This window comes from Hippocampus zosterae, chromosome 16 (assembly GCF_025434085.1).
Source record: "Hippocampus zosterae strain Florida chromosome 16, ASM2543408v3, whole genome shotgun sequence".
In the NCBI taxonomy this organism is placed as follows: Eukaryota; Metazoa; Chordata; class Actinopteri; order Syngnathiformes; family Syngnathidae; genus Hippocampus; species Hippocampus zosterae.
The window spans coordinates 16,292,697-16,310,999 of NC_067466.1; the positions used below are offsets into that span (position 1 = coordinate 16,292,697).

General features: G+C 50.4%; 1 protein-coding gene across 3 annotated transcripts in view; it reads left to right on the plus strand.

Moving 5' to 3' along the window:
• The window catches only part of LOC127587763 (polypeptide N-acetylgalactosaminyltransferase 10-like), a 29,251-nt gene extending 20,371 nt beyond the window's left edge, over positions 1-8,880 (plus strand). For 2 of the 3 annotated variants that reach the window (XM_052046192.1, XM_052046191.1), the window contains 8 exons: positions 1,782-1,967; positions 2,072-2,255; positions 4,016-4,133; positions 6,026-6,133; positions 6,209-6,430; positions 6,584-6,700; positions 6,781-6,930; positions 7,026-7,208. In XM_052046192.1, coding sequence (XP_051902152.1) covers positions 1,782-1,967; positions 2,072-2,255; positions 4,016-4,133; positions 6,026-6,133; positions 6,209-6,430; positions 6,584-6,700; positions 6,781-6,930; positions 7,026-7,030 — 1,090 coding nt within the window. In that variant the 3' untranslated portion in view covers positions 7,031-7,208. Of the gene's footprint in view, positions 1-1,781; positions 1,968-2,071; positions 2,256-4,015; positions 4,134-6,025; positions 6,134-6,208; positions 6,431-6,583; positions 6,701-6,780; positions 6,931-7,025; positions 7,209-7,492; positions 7,616-7,855 lie in introns of those variants that run through there. The other variant, XR_007958845.1, reaches the window with a different exon arrangement.
• Positions 8,881-18,303: the final 9,423 nt, after the last annotated feature.

Below are 18,303 nucleotides of genomic sequence, written 5' to 3' on the forward strand. Positions count from 1 at the left end.
GCAATTGAAAGCTTTCAACTGACAGCGCAAACCGCTAATTACGACCATCATTTCATCGAGGTACTGACCCGGACGGCATAGAAAGGCACGCTCTTCCTCAAGCGCTATAAATGTGACCCAATCATCATTTGATGAACTGATTTCCACCTCCAAGACGCTTTCATTAGGAGTGAGTGTGTGTGTGTGTGTGTGTGTGTGTGTTGCTTAGAGGCCGAGAAGGCTGCTATCAAGAGCCACTCAAACCAGCCCTCAGCCACACTGGCTGCGGTGATCGGAAATGATCATTCAGCGGCGGAACGACGGGCAAAACAGCTGCAGCAGCAAAAAAAAAAAAAAACAAAAAAAAAAAACGACAACAACGCGCATGTTTATTCATCAGCCTGTGCCAGAACATCGTGCGCGCGCGCGTGTGTGTGGCTTAGCTAACGCGCTAACGGCGCTCGACACAGTGCGACGGCAAAGGCGGGAGGTCGGCGCGTCACGCGACGTGACCAAAGCAGGATCATTGAGCGACAGCGCTTCAGGAGAGACGCCGATCGATCGGAATGTCTTTGCGGAGCGGGCGAGCTAATTTACGTGCGCGGGAAGCGACGCCTGCCGCGCAGCCCTCGACGCCGTCGTCGCCGGCTTCGGCGTTGACTTACAGCGGGTCGCTCTTATCTGAGCTGGCGCTCGTGATGTCACACATGCTAGGCCACGCCCCTTACAGGCACTTGTTAACTAACACGGATACGTTGTATCGGGGAATTCAAGGGAGCGACTACAAGCAAGACAAAAATGTATTTCAATTTTTTTTTCCTATTTATTCATTTATTTATTATCATATTTATTATTATAAATTATATTATTTTTATTAAATAATAATTATTTTTTTCTATTTTTTTTTTTTCACTCCGTGCCCGCCCGCCTCCGACGTATCCTTTAATGGCGACACGCTCGTGACGAAATATTCCTTTCAACTGCGCTTGTATTTAGTCCGCATGCCTAAAAGGCTGCTTAGAAGCCTCCGGAGGTGCTGCTGTTTTGGTTATCATGTCATCCAGACGATATTCCACTTGGCCGCTTCGACTCGATTTCCCCCCCAAATGGACTCGTCTACCTTGCGAGCGGCCGCCTTTCCCCCTTCCCTCTGCCATTCGAGACGCCTGGCAGGTCACCCGCCCGCCGCGTCCGGCCCGACCGGCTTTCTAATAGAGACTAATGTGTTTGCCGCCGTTTTCCGCGCGCTCATTAGCGTGATTAATCGTCTCCTTGTGTTGGGTAAACACCGAGCCGTATTCCAATTTATTTCCAAGGGAAAATGAACCAATCACAATTAAAGGCGCCGATCTTGGCGGCCCCTCCCGCCCGCCCTTTCCAAAATCTCGTCTCATGAGAGAATTAATTTGCCACTCAGGCTTTAATGCTTTTTTTTTTGTTCCTGCTTTGATTTATAGGGCTTGCTTTTTTTTTTTTACCCTGCCGAGCCCTCCTGTCCTTCATGGCAATGCCACTTTTTATAGCATGGAAGACTGCTGCCCAAAGTCCGACCCGAAGGCAGTTTTTGCTGAAAAAAATCATTCACTCCCAAAGACTTTTGTATTTAAACGTCTTGGTCCAGAATTGGCTGGTACTGAATAAGTTAAGGATGGCAATATGGCACGTTGAGCTCGCGCTGCGGCGTCCCACCTGGCCTCCAATTTTCTTTTCTACATTTGAATCTCAATTTGAGATCACACTCTACAAAAAATGACCGAAACCGGTCCCAAATGACCTCCATCCTTTCTTTCCTCTACCCGCAGAGCACTTGAAGGCAGCGTTGGAGGAGTACATGGAGCGCCTGCCCAAAGTGCGCATCCTGAGGACCAAGAAGAGGGAGGGTCTTATCCGGACCCGGCTGCTGGGCGCCAGCGCCGCCAAGGCCCAGGTCATCACCTTCCTGGACTCGCACTGCGAGGCCAACGTCAACTGGCTGCCGCCGCTACTCGGTGGGGAACTCTTGAAGACCCCCCCCCCCCAAAAAAAAAGCTCTTTCTTCCACCGTCGACAAATAGCGCAGATGATACTTACTCCGTCGCCTGTGCTTCGGCAGACCGAATCGCCCAGAACCGGAAGACCATCGTGTGCCCGATGATCGACGTGATCGACCACGACAACTTTGGCTACGAGACGCAAGCGGGCGACGCCATGCGCGGGGCCTTCGACTGGGAGATGTACTACAAGCGCATCCCCATCCCCGCCCGCCTGCAGAAGGACGACCCCAGCGAGCCCTTCGAGTGAGTGACGCGTTTCGTATGAAATTGAATGGGAAAACCGCCGGCGCTCGCGATAACCTTGCAAATGTGCTCTTTTGAGGCACTACTTCTGGCTTTTTTTGGGGGGGGGTGATCTGAAGCTGAAAATCAGACAGTGTGGCAGCTTCCGTTGCCCCGGCACAAACGTCGGACGCCGGCTGACAACAAGACAAGGTCACTCTGATAAAAACGTTGCCTTTTCTGTCCTCTTGGCGCCCGGGAAATAAGTCTCGAGGGGGCCGGGGGGTGGGGGGGGGGGGGTGGCCGACATTGCAGCAGCAGGAGCACAGTGCAGCCGCTGTCAGTAAGAGAAAAACGTCGACTTCTGTTTGACGCAATTTGTCCGCACATGGAAAGCACAAAAAAGAAATCTTCCGCTCACTCAATGAATATTTTGCATTTAGTGGACGTATTCCAAACCCTTAAACAGCCTTTATTTAAAAACGGACTTGAAAGCTAAACACCAGCTTGAAAAAAAAAAAAGATTTGGAATGTACGCAGAAATTGCAGACGGAAATGTAAAAACCATACGTCTGGATTCGAAACTTAATTGCTCCGATAGCGAATGGAAATAATGACCACAGTCGTCATCGTGAACGCCGCGCTGTCAGCAGTCAGCCAAATCGAGTTACTACGAGCGCCGCGAGCGGGCTAATCGGAACGTCACTTTGTCATCAGCGCGCGGGGGGAGGAGGGGGGGGCCGCGGGGACCCCGTCGGCCGATTGTCGGCGCCAGCTCGTGCCTTTAAATGAGCCTCCTCGGGGACCACTTTGGCCGGAGCGGAGTACGTGCCGGATGATGCCGATGCCCACCTGATGAAAGGCGCGTAACCATGGCAACCGCCTGCGGGGCTTTGAAGGATCTTCTGCCCGTCTGTGTTTACCGGGGGATGCGCACGATAACCAATCATGAACAACACAGAGACCAGCGAGTGCGAAGCTTGACATTTGGCTTTTTCTGTTTGCGGAAACTCCATTCGGGCGAGCTCGCAATCGGAATTTGAAACCTAATTTGCGGTTTCAAATCCTCATCGAAGAATCCTATTCCAACTTGGAACGCAAACCCAGGTTTCAAATGTTAAAAATTAGGAACGGGCGAGTCTTGATGGAAGGCATCGGGTGCCAGACGTGATTACTTCAGGTAAAATCGGAATCATTTAAAAATCTGACGTCATGCAAGTCCTCCTCGGCAGTAGTTGGCGCTATCCTGCACGGCGAGTCATCATGGCCGTCAGAATGAAATATCTTTTGTTCACAAATGAAGTGTGACATATCAAAAGCATTACAAGTATCGGTACTTGGTATCGGTGAGCACTCAAAAGAGTGAATAAGTCTGCCGAAAGCGGCTATCAAACATCCCGAACGCTAAAATGCTAATTTGAAATCCAAACCCTTCATTCAAGCACTTTGCTGCGCGATTTGAAATCAGGCGCCCAGGCGAAACGCGTCAATTTTTGCGAGGGGCGACCAAGGAAGTTTGCCTGACTTTGAAGTGAAGTCGCGGGAGCACCTGCTTGGCTCGTTTGTGCGTCTCGGGTGTTGCGGCGGGCCAAAACAATAGCGCGCCAGAGAACTTGCGCCGCTAACAAGGTGCGCGACTAGCGAAAGCTGCGGCGGGTTAATTGCTTCTTCAAAGCGGCTTCCTATCTGAATACGACAGTCGCTCCGCCCCCCCCCCCCCCCCCCCCCCCCCCCCCGTAAACAGCGCACTGGCACGCTCAACGCACATTTGTGTGTCGCAGGTCCCCGGTCATGGCGGGCGGGCTGTTCGCCGTGGACAGGAAGTGGTTCTGGGAGCTGGGAGGCTACGACGCGGGGCTGGAGATCTGGGGCGGCGAGCAGTACGAGATCTCTTTCAAGGTAAAATCCCAAGGCGACGCCTCCTCGACGTTAGAGTGATTATCGGCCGGTTCACAGTTAAAACCAAAACCCGCTTTGATCGCCTGGCCCAGGAAAGAATGAGTCACCAATTTGTCACCAAGCGCTAACGCGTGGCTAGCAGCGGCCGCGTAAGTCTTAAATCCGCCCGGCCCAGCGACATTCAATTTGGCTTGCCCTTTTTTTTTTTATGAAGATCCCCATCAGCCGATAGGCTTGGCGCTAACGTTCTCCTGAGGTGAGAAGATTAACAGACTCTCGCGCTAATCCCGACAAACCCCGCGACGCGGTCGCTGGCTCTACGTGCAGCCGCCACCGCTCTTTCATTTTTGCCTGCATGCCGGCGATGAGAACGCCGAGCCTTACACGCTCACACCGCCGGATAACATCACGACTTGAAGCCGGCCGGACAGGCGTGCAGAATACTCGCAATAGCATCCATCGGTACGCGAATGCCATGAATCCATTTCACTGCCCCAAAAACCACTAGCATATTTTTTTTCTAACATGTTTTTGAATCAAAAATAGCACTCGGCTGTATTGTATTGGGCAGTAAAATCGTAATCGAGTAGAATTTAAGGAACTGCGCATCGTGATTCCATGCCTCACTGCCCATTGACATTGTGCTACTCCTTAAGTTGCGCGTGTCTTGTCCACCAGGGGGCAGTGTAGTACTTGTGTCATGTGTGTTGAAATGGCCACTGCTGACGCTCAGTTCCATTAGCACACTTGTGACATTTTTTTTTTTATTGTGGGTTAGCTTTCCGCTTGGGGACTTTTGGAAGGCAAAGTTCTGTTCAGTGTTTTATTTTTGCTTTGACGGTAAACCTCAACCGGAATTCGTTTTGAAGAGTTGTTCACGACGTTTGTAACGGCCCCTGAGGCTCGTCTCCACGGCAACCCAATGAAACGGTCATCTCTCGGCGGAGAAATAGTTTGCAACATTGTTGACTTTATTTTTTTTTTTATTTGATTTTTTTTCATCGCTTGGTGGCGGCCGACATCGCTGTCCTCTGTCCCCACCCAAACGGACGCGTGCGCCTTTGCGGGCGAGGGCACGCGCGGGTGGCCGACAACTGGAGGCGATTGATGGCCGTTGGCGTCCTGCTGCCCAGCTGCCGTGCTATTGTTCTTATTTTTATTGTGAGTCAAATAGCATAGGAAGTGATTGGACATCGCACATACTTGATGTTTTATTTAGACACGCAAGTCAACCAGATACTAGAGACCGAGTCCGCTTTCTGAGCCCAGAGTTTGTCTTCCAGCTACATCTTTTATTTATGCACTAGTGTGTGTGTATGCGTGTGTGTGTGTGTGTGTGTGTGTGTGTGTGTGCGTGTGTGTGCAGTGGCGTGCTAATGTTAACACAGCCACGGCGCAACTGCTCAGGCTGAAATCCCATTTGCACCCTGGCTTGGAAACTCTCATTCAAAATCCAAATGATAACTTGAAATCCAAACCCCCAAACCGTGACCAGAAACCATAAACCAGACTTGAATCCCAAACTATTGCCTGAAACCTTTGCATAGATGGGAACGCTGAAATTTAAAACGACCAAATTCAAATCACGACCCGGGCTAGATTCGCTTAGGCGAAACCCTAATTTCCGTCTTCAGCTGAAATCACCACCCCGGTGCGAAACCCCAAACACATACTCGAAACTGAAACCCGAGCCCGGACCTAAAATCTTAACCCAGGTTTGAAAAGCAAATATCCTTCCCTGGCACGTCCTTCTTCCGACATCCAGGCTTGCGACTCAAATCTGAAATGCAACCCCTTGGCTTGAAAGCGTCATTTGAAACCCTAATCCAGGACTGAACCCAGAAACTGAAATCCCCAAACATCCGTTAACAAGCCAGATGCTCTCTCTGCAGTTGTGGATGTGCGGCGGGCGCATGGAGGACATCCCGTGCTCCAGGGTGGGGCACATCTACAGGAAGTACGTCCCCTACAAGGTCCCCGGCGGGATCAGCTTAGCCAAAGTAAGGCTTGGCGGCGCGCGCACGTTTCGCCGGACAAAGCCGCGCAACCGGCCCCCTTTTGGCCTCCTCTCCCAGAACCTGAAGCGCGTGGCCGAGGTGTGGATGGACGAGTACGCCGAGTACGTGTACCGGCGGCGGCCCGAGTACCGCCACCTGTCGGCTGGCGACATGACGGCGCAGAAGGAGCTGCGCAGCCGCCTGGCGTGCAACGACTTCAAGTGGTTCATGAGCCAGGTGGCCTGGGATCTACCCGAACACTACCCGCCCGTGGAGCCCCCCGCCGCCGCCTGGGGCGAGGTAAACGGTTTGATGCGTTGACGCCTATCCCGCGCGTAAACGACACGATAAGCTAATACGAGGCTTGTCGTTGCCCGTATTACAAAGACAGAGAACCGTCCTCACTGTAGCATTTCTTCCGCTGACTGACTTGGCGCGTTCGGTGGTCCGCAGATCCGCAACGTGGGCAGCGGCATGTGCATGGAGGTCAAACACTTTGTGTCGGGCAGCCCCGTGCGCTTGGAGAACTGCGCCAAAAGCCGCGGCGACGTGGCCCGGAGTCACGGGCAGGTGGGCTCCCGGCGCCGACGCGTCTCTGCTCCGAATCACTTTAGCCGCCGCCGCTTGCCACGTTGGCTTTCGCCGCGCAGGTGCTGACGCTGGGTTGGCGCCAGGACATTCGCCTGGGCGACCCGGTGCACACCAGGAAGGTTTGCCTCGACGCCGTCTCCCACAAAAGCTTCGTCACCCTCTACGACTGCCACGGCATGAAGGGGAACCAGCTGTGGCGCTACCGCAAGGTGCGCGACCGGCAGAACTGCCGTCGTGAGGAACAAGCGCCTACTTATGCACTTTGTCTTCATTGATTGATTGATTGATTGACATGAACGTTCAGGATAAGAGCTTGTACCACCCGGTGAGCAACAGCTGCGTGGACGGCAGCCCCGGCGAGCGCCGCGTCTTCATGAACTCGTGCGACCCGTCTTTGCTCAGTCAGCAGTGGCTCTTCGAGAGGACCAACGCCACCGTGCTGGAGCGCTTCAACCGGGGCGGCGATTGACGACGCCCTCGCAAGGTGCGTCGGCAATACCTCGTCGAGCGAACCCCCGTCGATCTCGCTGGGGAGGGGGGGCTTTCAGACCCGCCCACGGTTTACCGTACAACTTGTATTATTTGGCAGAATCAAAGTCGCCTAGCTTCATGCTAACAAGAACGGAAAGGAGCGTCGAGGTTTAGGGAATGACGGAGAAAAGCGCGCGTACAAAAAAAAGTGGGCTCGGGACGGATCCCCTACGAGAAAGCCTTGCCGCGGCTCAAATTGTTGATGCGGCGATGTGATCGTCTTCCCCGATCTTTGTGCAGATTAAGAAAACGTCGGCCGAATAACGAGCCGTTTGTCCGACAGTCGTGGAAAAGGCGCGGCCAGGGGGCTCCCCGGACCAGCAGACGACCATTTGACCGCGAGCGCTTGAGACCAGGAAGAAGGTACGACACCGGCCCAGAAAGACATTTTCAAAAGTAAAAAAAAATGAATGAATGACCCGTATTGTGTCATCCCATTAGCATAAAATAATTCAACGCGTAATAAACAACCCCCCCCCCTTTCTTTTTTTTTTTTGTTTTCCGTCCAACTTGTTAAAATGTAATTATTAGCTTTAAAAATGAGCAGGGAGGGCCCCCGCGCGGTCCCAAATGCCGGCAATTAACGGCGGCGTCTGTTCCCAGGTGGTCCCGGAGCGGGGCGGCCGGTCCCCGAAGACCCTTCCGAAGACGTTGGCTCTCTTTTCAAGCTCCCGCCCAAATGTTTGGAGAAAAAAAAAAAAACTCTGCGGGATTAGAACGGAAGCTCTTCTTCAGTCGCCGCCTTTGAACTCTCTGGGCCGAGTTTCTCCGAGAAAGACGCGTGGATGGGGACGCGTGGATGGGGACGCTTGCTCTTGCATCGAGGCGAAAAGCTCTCGGAGTGAGACTGAAGCAAGTTGGAGAGGTGCAAAAGAAAGACTCGGCCATGCCGATCGCGTGCCGATCGTCAAGAGCGGGCAAATAGAAAAAATGAGCAGAAAATGGAGCATTTTACGGCGGGCGTGAAAGGGGCTACCGGCTCTGATACTACCTTCAAAGCTGTCACATTCCAACCCACACGCGGAAGAAATTAAAGCCACTCTGGATGTCATCTTGTCTCTGTTGCAGCTTTACTACGACCGTCGGAGGCGGCAAAATTGCCCAGTCGGCTTTGTAGCTCCGACGGAGAACCAGGAGAAATACGAGCATGCGAGCAGATGCCGATCGCCCAAGACGAGGTCTCCGAACTAAAACGGCGGCTGCTTTCACCCACAAACGTCCGCCTGCCTTCATACCATTGCGGAGGCAAGCACGCAATCGTTTGCACGAATACGCCGGTTGACGCCAAGGTACAATCGTACATTTTAACCTGCGCCACCTTTTGGTAGATTTACGGCAGTCTTGTTTCCGCCATGCGGGATTCACAGCCGGTGTGTTTTGTACCAAAAAAGTTCTTTGATCCCAATTTCATGATCCAGTTGCTAACTTGGAACGTGGAATAACTTTGCTCCACGAGACAAATGCCATTTGATCGGATTTTCCACGCCAGCGGGCCCATGCGGTTTTCTTTCGGAGACCTGACCAAATCGCTCCATTTCCATGACGATCAACGATAAATCTCGACAGCGGGAGGATTTCTTTGCGTCCTCCACCTGAGCTCCCAACAAGCTAACCCGCTAACCTGCTAACCCGCTAACAATTAGCGATCAGGGATTCAATTTGGTATTGCGCTTGCAGGACTGCGCCGGGAAATCCCGCATCCATTACGGAAGCTGTCGGCTTCGCTTGATCCAGATTAAATTCCGCCGGCATATTTTTTGCCGCTTTGTACTTAGAGGGAGAGGGGTGGGGGCAGGGGGGGGGGCAAAAAAAAGAAATCCCTAGAAAGCAAACTTTTGAACTGAGTTTCACTGGCGCCCTCGGAGACTCGAGAAGAAAAGTTATTCCAAAAGATTTGGCCTTCCTGACTGGAATCAGAAATACGATAAAGGCCTGACTAGCTTTTGTGATGACGATGATGATGATGATCTGTTTGTTTTAAATGGATGCTTCAGTGGCGTACAAAGAGAGAGGGGGGGGGGGGCGAGTGGGCGCAACCCCAGGCATCCGACTCTGGAGGCTTTGACGTGCAAAAGTTCACCCGCATAATCATCTCACACGTGGAATCAAAAAGAAGTCGGAGGTTGCGTGGGCTCTCCCCGCGACACGTGAGGCGAAACGGCGGCGCCGCGCAGATGGACTCGGAGTCAAAAGTGTCCGATGGATTTGTGCACGTCGACTCCCGCCGAGGGCGATTAGTCCCGCAGCTCCCCCGCGCCATCCCATCTATCGATCGCGCAGTCGTGATGTGTGGGCGTGCGCGCGCTCTGCTCGATACTGCGTGACTTTTGAGAAGATGAGGGGGGGGAAATGCTCGTGTGCAGACAAGGAAACCTGCCAGGCCAAGATTTAATCTGTTTTTTTTTTTTTTGCTACAGTGCCTTTCTGGGGTGAAGGGGGGGGGGGTTCAATTGGCTTAAATTCAGAGCTTTAGGTCAGAAATACATGTTGTTACTCGAAGGCGGTCGATCTATGACATGGGACATGATTTTGTTGTGAAGCGCTGCCCCGAGGAGGCGCCCTCATCTCCGATAGCCCCGCCGGAGAGACGCGGGTTAAAAGAATGGAGTATCTGGCAGCAGGCGCCCCCACAGATCTTCAGCGACGTTGCCCCCCCCCCCCCCCCCCGAGCTAATCGAACAAGCTCGCCCAATTCCCCGGAGCTGCCAAATTAGCATAAGCCAACGTGGTTTAGCAATTCAACCGCGTCATCTCCACTCGCAGTCGAGAAAGGAGCGCGGAGGCCGCCATCGCCGATGACTCGCCAAAACTGTACTTTGGTCAACAATTGAAAAAAAATATATACTCTATATAATAATAATAATAATAATACAAAATTGGGCACGTAATGAAAATGACTGTAAATCCCACAAAAGGTGCACAAGCATCCGTCAGCATCTGCGTTCTTATTTGCCGACGTGAGCCAGCATGACATCATTTTGGATTCACTTCTTTTGATAAGAATAAACATACCAAGATGGAAATATTCCAGTCCAGTCCCCCCCCCGCACCCCCCCCCCCCCAGATTCATACCTGTATGCTCGATCCCAAACCGTATGCCGCATTCCTTCTATCTGCTTTTCCGTGGAGACGCCACACTCCAGAAACAGCGAGAGGCATCGGTGATGCGATGGCTTCTTTTTAAGAAAGTTCAATATTAAGAGGGGTTTTTTTGGGGGGGGGGGGGCGGGGGGTTTATGTACGTACCTTGATCCCCATAACAACTATCCTTCCTAACATTGCGCGGAACATTTATGTCGGCAAGGCAATTGTCGTGGCCCTTTGATTTCCTTCCCTGACTGTTGCCGCCCCCACACCCCGACCCCCTCCTCCCACCGCACATCTGTTTGCACGGATAAGATTGGAGCGACGTTTCGAAGTCTCCTGTCATCGGGCTCATTGGAAAATACGTCGGCGGCGTACGTGCCCGCCGACGTACAAACCCCCCCCCCCCCCACCCCCCTCGCAACGCCCCCCCCCCCCATCCCCCGCCCTTCTTGGAGAAACCTGCAGTCGCCGAGATAGGAAGTGACAGCTGCACAAATGACTCCTGATTTATTTCCCCCCCCCCCCCCCCCACACCCCCTTTTTTTAACGCATTTTGTTTTCTTATTACGCCGCAGCGGCTATAGGAAGTTGACAGCCAACACAAGCACGGAGGAGATCCTGTCAGCTGTACTTGTTGTTTGCCAACATTTGAGTCCTTATTTATTTCACTGGCCGACGTCGCAGAGGCACAGACGTGTCAGTTAGCGGGGAGCGCTTCTTTTATTCCTCTTGGTTTTGGTTTTTGTACAACTCGGCAAGCCGGTTTTGATAATAGGCACAGGATAGAATCTCATAATTTGGTGAGGCTTGTAAGACTGATTCCAGGAGAGATTCTCTTGTCGGTTCCTCGTTGAAGTGAGTTGAGGCGCTTCACTTTGACAAAATTCTGTTCTTTTCATTTCTCATCTTTTCCATACTCACAATGAAATCGTTCAGCTCTACTTGAACACGGAGTTGGCCTCCCAACCTCAATTTTTATTTTTTTTAAACACTCACCGCCTCCATGCCCCGTGGTGGCAGAAAAGTCTAAGGAAGCTATCGAGACAAAAAAAAAAAAGATGAACTAAAAACAACAACAACAAAAAACTCTCCTCTCTACTTGCTGATCTTTGAGTGAGAAGTTTTGATATTTGTGTCATTTTTTTTCCTCTGTGCCGAAAGACTCATTGAACCTACGCCTGCTGCTTCTGCAGCAGCAAAAAAAAAAAAAAAAATGCTGACAGACCAGGACGCTGACTAAAAAGCATGTCGCACTTCCACCCACGTCGAGCACCCCCCACAAAACTTACCCCTTGTTCATTTTTAATCTTGTCGCGTTTGCGCTGTTGCTTGCCACCGGCCCCCTGCTGGTCGGCGCGGTTGCGGCTAATGAGGGACGCTTGACAGGTTTGCGCCAAACCGCCCGCGTACATTTTAAACAGCTTCTTTTTGTGTTTGGAGAATGTTAACCTCCTTCTCACCCGCGTCTTGACGACGCTTCGGGAGATGACTGTGTGTGTGGGGGGGGGGGTGATAGTTCACACATACACGTCGTGTTTTCAGGAAAAGGTTAAAACCGGAGTTTGTTCTTATTTGGCCCGAAGGCTTCGGAGAAGGTGGGCGGATCACACAAAACGTGTTGAAGTTCGACGTGCTGCTGACATTTTAAGTTTGTATGCGCCGTTGAAGCCATACTTGTCTTTCAAGGGAGGATGAAAACACCTATTTGGTGGTAACCAGGCGACGAGCTAATTTGTTAGCTTGGAATGAGCTAATTAAAAAAGTAGCACGTGAGGAAGTGCCGTAGATATCGCCTCTTGTTTATTCAGCCCCAAGTGGGATACGTAGCGCGGCATCCGAACGCTATCGCTAGCCAGCTAGCTAGCTAGCTAGTTGCTGTGACTCAGGGAGAACCTATTTGTGTTCCCCCCATTTTTAGCCTTCCTTTCGCTTGTCAACAAGATATCAAGACAATTTGTACACTTCTTCGCCGGTAGTTTTCCGAGCCGACAAACAGTTTCCATGTGATTGGCTAATTAGCCCTGTTGGTTAAGTGTGGATTCTACTTGTTTGCGAGCGGGATGCTATGCCATTTGCCGTACTCTTGCTTTTGTAGCCTTCACGCTAAAGGAACTTATCTGTACAATCACGACTGAAAAAGAAATGTCTTTGTGACAAAACAAGCCATGTCTTTGTGGACGAATGTGCACTTGGTCGATCAAAGGAGGGGGCAATTTTCAGGAGAAACGGATGTGCTTTCCTCTTATTATTCTCCGAGGCTTTGGGAAGGCAGACTTGGAAGCAGCAGCAGACAGAAAGTAATAAAAGGGGGGGGCCAGGCCCGCCGCACGCTTGAGACACGGTTGAACCCCGGAGAGAAGCGAGCCACCACGCCGGATGATTTTCACCATCTTTTCAAGAAAAAACTAAACCGGCAGAGCTGAGGAGAAACTGATGTCATGGAGACTTTCAGGCATCGGACTACAGTTAAGTGAACCCCGCCGTTTTATCTCCCCGCGTGTGATCGGGGAAAATGTGCAGTACGCAAGACCACATCTGTTCTGACTCTCTCGCCGGTAAGAAATCCGAGATTACAGTATCAGGCTTACTTCAAGCTGTTTATTTATCACTCCCGATTGAAATTTACTTAAAATAAATAAATAAATAGATATATGCCCGACTGTGATGTCACAATCTGGCTCAATCTCCTGTCAAGGATGTTTTGCAAATAAAGTTGTGCCTGGCGAAGCGTCCACGGGGGCTAATCAATCTGCTGTAATTCTGAACCGTCCGCAGGTGAGAGGACGCAACTTCATCTCTTCACGATACGATTTCTCAAGTAAAAAGTGGCATTCAGTCGATCCGTTATCTGTGTTCACAGAGTCTTTGGCCTTTTCGTCTTCTCACCGTTCTGCTGCTGCTGCTGCTGCTTATCTTGGTCCATCTGCTGACCCGCCCTCCTCTCAGCCGGCGTTTCGGGAGAGAAATGGAGGTTTCATTTTATATTCCCTCCCCCAGATCCCCGCCCTTTCCTTCACCATCCCCCTCACCGGATCAATATCCAATTCTGCCGTCTGTCGTGTCCACAAATAACCTTTAACCCCTGTCAACTTTCAACATAAGTAACGTCACTGCATAGCAGCCGGTCAGTGGATTTCGTTTGGGCCGATCCGACGTCGGCCTTTCCACTGGTCACATTTTCAACGGCGACAGCAAATGTTTTCGATCCCGAACGGGAGTCCAAAAGTACATCTTGAGAACTTTCATGAGATAATTCGCACAAATGAGCCCCAAAACAGAAGCAGACATCCTAGACGGCTGGACGACGCAAAATTATGAAGCTCTTGTTGCTGCGCCACGAAATAAGGGCGGAACATGGCATGAAAGTCATTTGGAGGATCCGTTTGTAGAAGCCAATTATGGATTTTTTTTTTTCCCGCATAAAACCAAAATGGAAGCCTCATTTTGAAAGGGCCTGCTGTCAACTCGTACTGGCTAATGACTCATCTTTGCAAAGCTGTACATGCGCGGTACATTTTATACATTTAGCCCCGCGGGCCATGGTGCAGGCCACAGGATGCATCCCCTTTTGCATCTCACATCTGTTGATGAATAAAAGATGCAAGCACATCTCGCGAACGCTTTTTCTATTGGATGTGAAACACTTCTACTTTTACTTATTCTCCGCTCCCGTAAAGATCAGCAGGTCACGTGAGAGTTAGGTCGAGGGGATCTCTCTCAGCAAGCTCTATGCTTTTTTATTTATTTAATTTTTTATTTTTTAGTAGTAGTTGTATTATTATGAGCCCTTCCTTGCCCGCCGGGCATAATTAATCAGCTCAGACTGATGTTTGCGTTGTCTGAGAGCCTGAGGAATTGTCTCGGAAAAAGACAAAGAAAAGTTCATGCCTCAGCACAAAGTCAAAAGAGATGAGAAGTTGAGCTCCAGGGGAGGCATTGCTTCCTATATTTCTTATCCGCTTCAAAGCCCGACAGAAATTTGGCATCGTGAGGCAAGGCTGTGCCGTGTGTCTCTGTGTATTAGTGTGTGCGGAAAAAAACAATCACACCCAGGAGTAAATCCACTGACCTCCACCCGGAATTATGATGCCTCTGGGCCCGCAAACTTGGCCGGCATTGCATTAAACGAGCGGCGGTGCGGTGCGGCTCCTTTTAACGTTGCCGCAGCAAGTGAATTATGTTGAATTCGTTTTGAGTTCGACGGCATCGATTAGCCCCTTGACGCGAACGCGATCCCTTCTCCGTTGTTGTGTGCTTGTACTCGTTTGTACGACCAGTAACTGGCTATTAGCTAGGCAACAGCTAGCTACAATCGATCTATCCATCTAGATCCTGCTAGATAGACAGCTGGTGGATTTGTAAATTTCCCCAGTGTGGGACGAATAAAGGATATCTTATCTTAGCTAGTTAGTTGTCTAGCTAGCTAGCTATCCATGTATAGATATACTGTATAGATAGATAGAGATAGCTACATGGATAGCTAGCTAGCTGGTTAGTTGTCTAGCTAGCTAGTTAGTTGTCTAGCTAGCTAGCTATCCATGTAGCTATCTCTATCTATTCATTCATTCATTCATTCATCTTCCGTACCGCTTGATCCTCACTAGGGTCGCGGGGGGTGCTGGAGCCCATCCCAGCCGTCTCCGGGCAGTAGGCGGGGGACACCCTGAATCGGTTGCCAGCCAATCGCAGGGCACACAGAGACGAACAACCATCCACGCTCACACTCACACCTAGGGACAATTTAGAGTGTTCAATCAGCCTGCCACGCATGTTTTTGGAATGTGGGAGGAAACCGGAGCAGGCCCGGGGAGAACATGCAAACTCCACACAGGGAGGCCGGAGCTGGAATCGAACCCGGTACCTCTGCACTGTGAAGCCGACGTGCTAACCACTGGACTACCGGGCCGCCTCTCTATCTATCTATACAGTATATCTATACATAGATAGCTAGCTAGCTAGACAACTAACTAGCTAGCTAGTTAGTTTTAGTTTTCCAGCTAGCTAGCTAGCTAGACAACTAACTAGCTAGCTAGAAAACTAATTAGCTAGCTAGCTAGCTAGCTATCCATCCATCCACCAGCTGTCTATCTAGCAGGATCTAGATGGATAGATAGATATTCAGATGGATAGATCGATTGTAGCTAGCTGTTGGCTAGCTAATAGCCAGTTACTGGTTACTGGCTAGCTAGCTATCCATGTAGCTATCTCTATCTATCTATATAGTACATATATATATATATATACTTATATACACACACACACACACACATTTATATTTAAAATGCAGAGTTAAAACAAGTCCACTGACATCTCTGATTCAACTTATAGGATAAAAACAGCTGGTGCGAATTTGATGTCGAAAGCCGGATCCGACGGCAGAACGGAGACAGCGTAGCGACTGATCACCATCCTCGCTTGGTCCACAGCCGTGGTTTTCCCAACGGTAAGATGAATACAGCCTTCTATTCCAACCCAGACTTTGATTAGTGGGGTTTTGAACTTGTGTTTCCCCCCGCTTGTGTGTTTATGGCCCAAAGCTTCCCCTCCGTCTTTGTTTCGGACCAGTCCATCTCGCCTCCCCTGTGCCCCTCAAGAGTCTTGTTATCGCTGCTGTTCGGTCATCTGAGGGTGGCGCGAGACAGAATAGATTGCCTATTAGCCTCCTGCTTTCAAAGGAAAAAAAATAAAATAACGAACAAGCAACACAATCACACGTTCATGCCGAGAAAACAGCAGCGGTCTAAGAGTTTTTAATGAGACTTTTAAAATAAAATGTACATAGGCACGATTGATTTTTTTTTTTTTTTCCTCGACAAAGTGTTTGTCAAACATCTTGTCAAAATAACCTTGAGTGTTCCCACAGATGACAGAGGCGCCTTAATTAAAGGTTGCCGTACGCGGGTGCGATCGTTACACGGACGCATTGGAAGAAGCCGGCGAGTAATGAGCACTTTCAAACTCGCCATGTCAAATTTATGGATTACAGGACTTGTTTGCGAGGCAGGCAACCCTACTCGTGTCCTATTTATTCTATTCAAACAAACCAGAAAAATGCTTGCAAATTAATAATGACTTTTTTTCTTTTTTGCGCAAAAAAGTCTTAAGCACCCAAATCAGACCTTGATCAGGAATTCGGCCATTTTGGTTTGAAGCTGCCATTTTGGGTGAGCGAATTTATCGAAATGCGCCCTGAATAAATCCGTTTTTTAGGGGCCCTGTCATGTCGAGAAAACTCAAAAAATTTTGAAAGCCCATCTAGCCTGCTGAAAAACGGATGTTTTATTTTCTTTTTTTTTTTGTATTCTATGTACATTTCCAGGCAAAGCGAGATGGCTGCGTTCGAAATGACCTTGCCTCAGAGGAAATAATCAGAAACGCCTTGGGTGATGTTTGACCTGCCTCCTTGCGTTTGCATTCATCCGTTTCTCTTATTCTTGTCCAAGCGCTTTTCCTTCCCGTCGTCGACTAAACGGTAAACATTTCCCCGCCTGTCAAACGCGCCGTCAAGAGTAGAATCAACACAATTTGTCGCACTTAACTGTAAACGCCGCAGAGTTTGCTCAGTGGCAGCACCGCCGATTGAATTCGGTTATTAACCTTCCCGTGCGCCGCTTTTGTTGGCGTTTCTTTGAATAGCGTTTTAAAATTGAATCTTGCACTCGGCGCCTTATTTACCAATTGAAGCACCGAATGCGGTCGCCCCCTTGACATTTTTATCTCGACGTTTTCCCTCACGGAGATGAACACGTGCGCGGATTTCACTCCGTCGGGGTCGACGCCTCCAACGCGGGCGTCGATTCGAGTCGGATCGCGTCAGATGGCGCAATCGATGCGAAAGTGGCTGCGACGACGCACGCGGTGTTTGCCAGCCCACGTTCTCACGGCTCGTCATATATCCAAAGGTTGGCTCGTTGTGGTCGGATCGTTTTTCGAACTTTTAATTTGAAACTCCACACGGGTTCAAAAAGGCGCCCTTCCGAGAGCCTCGACGGAGCCGGAGATATTCTCATCGTTCTCGTCCAGTTTACATCCTTGAGCACGCGTGCCCTCTAATCCGCAGAGAAATTGAAAATCGGGATTAGCCGACGTTTACGCGTATTAATTCACGCAGCCCCCCCCCCCCCCGAGACTTGTCGAAACGGGCTTTTGACAGCGATCCACTGGAAACGGCCATTCGTCACACGTGTCCTGGCAGGGCCGCCGGCGTGACCAATGCTCACGAGCCCTCCGGCGTTATTAACATTCTCCGAGGAGGAAGCGTAATCAGTCGGAAGTCAAACGCCCGACTCGGCCATCTCGCATCATAAATCAAAAGGACGAGCGTAATATTATCGCCGGGATTGAAGGACGCGGGGATCGATCATAAAGTGCGCCCGCGACCCTGCCGCACTAATTTCCTCTTCGCATTTCCCCGGGTGTATATTCAGAATAGACTTTGAGCGAACGGCGAGGAGAGAAGAAATCGTGGGTGGGGGTGGGGGGGGTGCTTTTTATATGCGGTAGTTGCTGTGTACCTGCGGTGGCCGCCGGCAGTTGTGGCTTCGCTCCGCTCCGGAGTGGTTTGGAAAATATGTTTGCCTGTGAGCCTGCATATTGCTGCGCATGTTTGTGTGTGTGTGTGTGTGTATGAGATCGCTCCATCTGAAAAATGCTTCCCCAAACATATCAGCAATTCCAGAAGGCTCACACGCAGCCTCACAGGATTTGATAATTTCAAGTCTAAATAGGCTTTGCTGACTTTCCCGAGAGGTCTTCTGACATTGCCCGGCATATATTAAGCAAGTTTGGAAGGCTTAAATCCCAAAATAGTGCAACATCCACCAAGATTTAGTTCTTTATATATATGTATATATATTTTTTTTCCCCAGATGGCATTGTTGCAGGCAACACACACACAGAGTCACTCGGGGTTGTTGTCATGTTGTGGGTCTGAATCTCAGCTTTCCAGTGGCTCTTCTTTGATT